Source organism: Tympanuchus pallidicinctus, unplaced genomic scaffold (assembly GCF_026119805.1).
Source record: "Tympanuchus pallidicinctus isolate F22 unplaced genomic scaffold, pur_lepc_1.0 scaffold33, whole genome shotgun sequence".
In the NCBI taxonomy this organism is placed as follows: domain Eukaryota; kingdom Metazoa; phylum Chordata; class Aves; order Galliformes; family Phasianidae; genus Tympanuchus; species Tympanuchus pallidicinctus.
Genome location: NW_026294751.1, coordinates 1,309,511 through 1,316,857, shown reverse-complemented (window position 1 = coordinate 1,316,857; position 7,347 = coordinate 1,309,511). Strand labels below are relative to the sequence as shown.

General features: G+C 57.4%; 1 protein-coding gene across 1 annotated transcript; it reads right to left on the bottom strand.

Moving 5' to 3' along the window:
* Nucleotides 1-4,136: 4,136 nt before the first annotated feature.
* Nucleotides 4,137-6,678, bottom strand: LOC128088286 (gap junction beta-5 protein-like). Its single transcript, XM_052698670.1, has 2 exons — nt 6,466-6,678; nt 4,137-5,300 (listed from the first exon to the last, which is right to left on the bottom strand). Exon 2 carries the CDS (start codon nt 5,274-5,276, stop codon nt 4,416-4,418), a length of 861 nt encoding a protein of 286 aa, XP_052554630.1. The 5' UTR covers nt 5,277-5,300; nt 6,466-6,678; the 3' UTR covers nt 4,137-4,415.
* Between the last annotated feature and the right edge of the window lie 669 nt (nt 6,679-7,347).

Below are 7,347 nucleotides of genomic sequence, written 5' to 3'. Positions count from 1 at the left end.
GTTGGCCAGGGGCAGTTCCAGGTGCGCTGGGCTCTGCCTCCTGCAAAGCACCCGGCACCGCTGCGTGCCAACCTGCTGCGTCAGCCCCAGGTCCTGCCCTGCGTAGGTGCAGGGCGGTGGGACTGAAAGCATCCGGCTCCCACCTGGGCTGCAAAAGTAACAGGGCTAGGAGCAGGGATGGGGTGGTTGTGCCCCCTGCATTGTCCCATGCTGTGGGCCATGCACAGCCCTGTGGATCAAGTCCGTGGGGTCCTGACATGGCATCAGGGTTCCCACCTTCAGCCACTGCAGCATAGCAAGGCAGCCAGAGCTGTGACACCCACACCCCCTTAACACTGCAGGATCCATCCCACCTCATCCAGCTCAGCCCACGGCTGTAAACTCCCACCCCAGCCCCAGCAAAGTACCTGCCCTGCACTGAGGGAAGCAGGGTGGGTCTGGGTAGCTGTGGGAGCGGGGAAACCCATTCCTGGCTGCAGCACTCCTGTATGCTTGGGTCTCAGCTGCAGTGTGTCATGAAGGGAAGGTTTGTTCTGTTCCGAGTAACTGGGTGAGTCTGGCAAACAGATCCGTGTGGTTATTGTCTGTGCACATGCACATACATGCTTGGGTTGAACAACAAAGGCAGGTCAAATCCTGCAGAAGAAGCAATAGAGCCAGATTCCTCCACCAGAAACAGCAGCTCCTCCAGGTGATGCTCTGTGCCCCAGGGCCTCTGAGCACCGAACCCAGCAGCAAACCCAGCCCAGTGCTGATGGGGCTCTCACCATCAGCCCCATCCACACCAGAAGTGAGCCAGGCAACAGCAAGTTAAGAGTCACAGGTTATACAATTATGACCCATTTCTAATACAGTTTGCCTTACTAATGCTTTGGCAAAAGAACATAAATATCTCCAACCTACAGCACCCCACAGACACCACCCTGCTCTGGGTGCTGCTGGGTGAGACCTTTCCCAACACCCAGCACCAACCCAGCAACATGACCGTGCCCCGCTGACCGCGTCCTGCCCCATCCTCGTGGGACCCAGAACGCATCCCTAAGTGGGAGACACCCCTGTCCTATGGGATGCTGGGTCAGACCCTCCCTGTGTGGGCAGCCAAGTGTCACCGAGCGTCCCTGCTCCACCTCAGCCCCATTTCACGCCTCTGCCAACATGGCCGGGGCAGGATTGCATTTCCTCTTGCCTGTGGTTTACCGGCCCTGTGATTCCTGATGGCACCACTCCAGCACAACGAGGCTTTGGGGCCCCCAGGGCACGGTGCTGGGACCCCTCCCAGTGCAGGGCATGGCGGGTGCTCACCGTGCTGTGCTCAGGACACTCGTGGCACACAAGGAGCCGCTCCCTGAGGCGATGGAGCCTTGCTGCATTTTTTCACTCCAGGTCAAGAAGATTTGGTGCTGTGCCAGACTGGGGGCACAGTGGAGAGCGGGAGAGCCCAAGCGAAACCTTGCGTGGTTCCCAGGCATCTCTCCTGTTCTGCTCAGAGAAAACACAGCAGTTCCCAGTGCCAAATCTGGGCCCTTCCTATTTCTATCCCCCCTTAACAGGAGTGTGAGCCAGGGTGATGCTATGCCAGGCACCCACTTCCCCGCTGCAAGCAAAGCCAGGGCCCCTGGAGCCCATCCCTGGCCCTGGGCACCTATCAGCAGGATCAGGAATTTGAGCTATTTTGTAGCAAGCCACAAGTGGATGCAGGAATCTGGGGGCTGTGGCCTAAGAGATAGAAAAAGCAAAGGGAGGAGACGCCAAAAGCCGCCCAGCTGGTCTGGTTTGATCCCCAGGCAGCAACAAAACCTGTGGTCCCAGCAGCCCCTCTGCTGCAATTGGGGCACTTGAGCAGGGGCCGCGTGCCCCACGGCTCTGACACACGGGGAGAAAGTTCAGTGCCTTCTGACATGGGCAGAAGCTTTTGCCCACGGCAGTTGGGTGGGGAAGGAGCACAGCCCTGTGTTGTGCTGCGCTCCGCTGGGTATTTGGGCAGCCACGCCAAAAGCACAGCTCCCATCTGCGGCTGTGCTTGGCCTTCGGATTGCTCTTACTCCTTAGCAGGAAGCAGCCCTGTGTTGTGAATTCGTGCCCACGTGGGAGTGGGATGCTTGGAGTCCCCCCCCAAATCCATCGGCATCCCTGGGAATGCCCCATCCTACAATCAGTACAACATGAACGCAAAAAGCACTCAGTGACTTCCAGTGCGCTGACCCCGGGGCCTCCATAAGGAAGCAATCGAGCTGTGGAGCACGCAGCCTCTGAACACCACCGGAAAAAAACAGATCTCAAAGTCTCCTTAAAAGGGTTTTCAATGGGGTTTGCAAGGCGGAGGTGCCGGGTCATGCAGTGGGGCCAGGTCCTGGCGCTGCCTTTGATCCAACCCAGCCCCGACCTCAGTGCAGCGTGGGAGTCACCAGGGGCGTGGGAGCAGGGAATTGGCCACAAATCAGAGGTTTTGTCCTCAATTCCCAGCAACCAGGCGGGTTTCTGACAGTGACCCTGCTGGGAAGGATGGGCTGCCCCAAGAGGCACTTAAGTCCCACTGCATCCCCAGCTGGGCTGGCATTGGCAATGCTTTAGTTTTAAATGCTGCCTTCCAAAAATTCAGGAGGCTTCTGGGCATCCCTCGCAACAGAGTCCCTGGATGATGATGATGCAAAGTCTAGAAAATAGCCTTTATGATAATATCCCCTGACACCAAGTGCTCTGTGCCCCATGGGGGCACCACTGTCCCTCATTCCCAATTCCTGCAGTGCCATTTGGGGCAATCTCAGCTCCCTTTGGTGCAGAGCACAGGCACACAGCTGAAGGAACAAGATAACCACACCGATGTCTTTCCAGCCACCACCAAACCCCAGCCTGGATGGTGCAAGGTTTTGCAGAGCTGCTGCAATGCTTGCTGTAGGCAAGATAACGCAGCACAACAACAGCAGCACCTGGACAGTCAGGTCCTGCACTAGGTGACTGCTGCTTTGATGCATGGAAGTGGGGCAAGGATGTTTGGATGCGGGCTGGGTTGAGCTGGATGTGTCCCATCCCAGCAGGGATTATGGCTTTCAGCTGGGAAACACCTCTGGCTTTTGCTCTGAGAGGACAGCCTTGATCAACAGCAGCCAACTGTGCTGTAAATCGAACAGCCCAGCCCTGTGCTCCAAAGAAGAGGTGAGGGCTTAGCACAAGGAGCAGCTTGAATCCCCTGGCATAAAGATCTCAGCAAGGAACATTATCCACAGCAACGAGAAGACAGAGATCAAAACAGTTTCACTTAAAAGAGATGGAAGGAATCCACTCATACACACCATCTGCCACCATCACCCCAAGGGTGTCCAAACTGTTTGTGCCACGTGCCAGCAGGGACCCAGGAGGCAGAGACCCCCCTGTGCTCCTCCATCACCCCCATCCTCACAGGGCAAACCCACACATCATTCCCACGGGGGAACACAGCATCTCCTGCCCCCTGCACATCACAGCTCAGCTCTGCAGAGCTGTGGGCTCAGGGTTAATGAGCTCAGACCTGCTGCAAAGTGGAAGCAGCTGCACAGAGAGGTGGCCGAGCAGAGCCCTGCAGTGCAGGGCTGGGCAGGAGAGCCCCCTGTGTGCCTTTTCTCTGCAGCAAACACAGCAAGCACTGGGGCTTTCTGTGCACACGGAAAAAATAATAATTGCACCCTCTAAATACAGCGAAACCAGTAACAGATCGAGCCGCTTGTTCAATGTTAATGTTACTTATGAGTGCATTCGCCATGAAATTATTGTTAATTATTCATTCCAGCTAATGTTCAGTTACTGTTGATGGCCTTAGAAATTGCAGAGCAGCCTGAGTCACGGCAGAACGCGACATATTACAGCAATAAACGAGATCATACTCTGCCATTTAATGTTATTGTTTAATCAATGGCTGGGGTGTTTTTCCTCTCCTTTATTTGGCTGCTTTGCTCGGGTGTTTTTCTCCAGCCCACAGCAGGCTCCTTGCCCTTGTGCTTCGTGGCTGTGGCTGCTGTACCAAGAGCAGCATTGCTCACAACCGGCTCCAGAGCTGCTCGGTGCCTTTCCAGGGGCAGCACAGCCTTCGTGCCCCTCGTTGGCATGAGATCTCCCCTGCAGTTTTGCGCCCAAAAAGCAGGAGAGCATCACTTAGAGACAGAAATATTTATTTGCTGCAAAGATACACTCAGGACCCAATGAGGCACTGAGCTGAGACAGGCTCAGTGCATGGCACAGAGCTGCTTGCCCCTCAACTTGCGGTACCCGCTGGTTCATCTTGCAGCACCTGCTCTTACCCTAAATCCACCAGAACGATGCGAACTGCCTTGCCTTGAGGAGGGGAGAAGCTCCATGGTTGAGCCACCCCAGTGCTCCCACGATGGGGACTTGGGATGGTCCCATCTGGAGCAGGATCTTGGGCAGACAGTGCTCCAGAAGCCCTAGGAAGGACTCTTCTCCTGCTCGGGCAGTGTGGTGGGGATGGAGGTTGTAGGGATGGAGGCTGTGGGGATGGAGGTTGTAGGGATGGAGGTGGTAGGGATGGAGGCACTGGGGGCTTTGTATCCCACCCCATGGAACACCTGTCCCTCTGTGCTTGCAGGCTCGGCACAGTCATGGCTGTTCCGGTGGCTCTCCCTGGTGCCAGCCTGCAGGCGCTCCCGACACCGCTTCCCAATCAGGTAGGCAGCCTCCACCAGGCTGAGCACGATGCAGATGCAGGTGGTGACCACCATGAAGAGGGTGAATATAGTCTTCTCAGTGGGCCGGGAGATGAAGCAGTCCACGACGTTGGGGCAGGGGGGCAGCTGGCACTTCACCAAGCGGGGCAGGGTGTAGTTCCTATAGAAGCGGTAGAAGATGTAGAGGAAAACCAGGTCCACGCCAGCCTTGATGATGAGGCTGAACAGGTACGTCCACCACAGCCCGCCTCGCTTCTTGCCGGGGTTGGGGAAGCGGGAGCGGTATCCGTCCCCCCGCTCGGCGCGGTGCTGCTGAGCCTTGGCCTCGCGGTAAGCCACGTGCATGATGACCAGCAGCGAGGGACAGGTGACCAGGATGAGCTGCAGGGCCCACAGGCGGATGTGGGAGACGGGGAAGAAGTGGTCATAGCAGACGTTGGTGCAGCCCGGCTGCCGCGTGTTGCAGTCAAAGTCTTTGTGGTCGTCGCTCCAGACGCGCTCGGCTGCCACTACGTAGACCAGAAGGCGGAAGATGAAGACGAGGGAGAGCCAAATGCGGCCGAAGGCTGTGGAGTACTTGTTGACCCCGCTGAGCAGCCCCTCGAACACTGACCAGTTCATGGTCTCCCGGTTCTGTTAGCTGCTCTGGGAAGAGAGAGGAGACACAGTGAGGGGCCATCTCTGCAGCACCGGGAGGTCCCCACCGTGTGCCCCGTGGCACTGAGCCGTGCTCCCACCTGGGCGCCCTCAGGGACAGCCACTGCCCTTTGCTCGCTCTGAAGTATCCTCTGCCAAACACCATCCCCACCTGTGGGGTCTGAGGACCCAGCAAAGCCTCAGGAGCAGCATCCTCCAGCCACTGCTCACCGCGATCTGTGCCCGGTTCAGCCTGTCCCCATCCCACTCTGCCCTCCCCATTTCTCACCTCATCACCCAGGTATTTGTTATTATTTTTTTCTTACGCTACCAGGCATGGCACGACAAATAGGAGCAGGCTGGGGTGTGACTCATCCGCGGCTCCACCGCTGTGTCCTCTCCCACCGCTGGAATCCGACGTCTCCTCCACTCCCCCCACCCCAAAGCACAGGAGGAGCCTGACATCAACTCAGCAGTGCTGCCCACGCACCAGGGCAGGCAGCTCCTGTGAGCTGGTGTGGCACGGCATACCATGGGATGGCACGGCATGGGACAGTGCCTTATGGCACGACGTGGTATGGCACATTCTGCCATGGCGAGTGGACACCATGCAGTGGGCTTGGAGGGGCTGCTCAGCCCCTGGCAATGCAGAGTCACTGCTCTGGTGGTCTGGGTGCCCATCATCACCAGTTGGCAGCAACTCAGCCCATTCCATCCCCAGGACCCAGAGCAGTTCTGTTTGACCCCAGCTTGCATTGAGCCCAATACGCACATCCCACACGGAAGGGCACAATTCCCAGTGCTGCTTTTGGGACCGACTCTCCTTAAACACTTCATTTATCAACAAAATAAGAACATTTCCCTTTGCTGGCAAAGCAACACAGGCTCCACTGCTCTGTGCGGTCTATGCTGCCCTACCAGTGCTCCCCATGCCCATACCTCCCATGGGAGCCAGAGCTCCCTGCATCCCCCCATGGGGTTGACTGAAGGCACGGATGCAGGACTGAGGATACACAACACCACCCAGTTTTTGCCTTTCCCAAGCAAACTGACAGCAGCAGCCCAGGGTGCACAGTCACACACTGCAGTGTGGGGCTCAGCTGCGTGCACCCACACTGAGAGCATTCCCCATCCCACACCACCAGAGCCCCCAGCACCCGGGGCTGCCCCTTACCTGGGGACGTCCCGCAGAGGCCGGGTCGGTGCTCGCAGGGCAGGAGCGCATGGCAGGGTGTGCGGGGTGTGAGTCAGCGCGGGGCTCCTGGGAGCGAGGAGGAGATTCCCGGGGGCAGGGGTTGGCTTCGAGGCAGCTCCCTGCGTGCTGCGTTGGGTCACACTCTGCCTGCACTGCAGGAAGGGCTGGAACACTGCAGGGATGTACTCAGGGCACCTGGATAACCGGGGGACGCTGGGGTGTCCCAGTGCAGCCGGTGCTGCTGTTCCACCACGTGGTTCTTACTGCTGCCCCTGCCTTCTCTTGCTCGGACCCCCAGGGGCTGCTCCAAAATCCTCCCCAGATGGGGACCCGATCCCACGGCAGTGCAGGGACTGCCTGGGTGCTGCATGCAGTGCCAGAGCACAGGTAGGGCCGACACCATTTGAAGAGCAAATAGATGCTTCATTTGCAATTCCGCTGGGTGTTAAAAAAGGAAAAAAAAAAAAAAAGAAAGAAAGAAAAAAAAAAAGTAGAGAAACAAATCTAAACAGCTGTAAAGTAAATTACCACTGTTTGCCGATGGCTCCAGGGAAGAGTTCTGCAGTTTGAAATCAAACAAGCCCTTTTTTTTTTTTTTCAAAGCATCAGAGTGACAGCGGTGACGGGAGGGGGGTTTCCAGGTTCCCCTTTAGTGATGGAGGCAATCCAAAGGGGCTCTCACTGCTTGCCATTTCGGGGCCCAAATCATCCTTTTTTGGGTACATCGGGGTGACGCGTGCTCCCCGCTGCCTCTCCCACTTCCATTTGCCAAAGAGTTCAGACTTGCAGAGGCACAGAGGTGCCAGAAGCTGCACCCAGCCCAAGGGGAGCAGCTCGCCCAGGCGGGTCGGCACACAGAGG

Bases quoted from the DNA above. Each gene is read 5' to 3' on its own strand.
- LOC128088286 (XM_052698670.1), bottom strand. From the start codon at position 5,276: ATGAACTGGTCAGTGTTCGAGGGGCTGCTCAGCGGGGTCAACAAGTAC.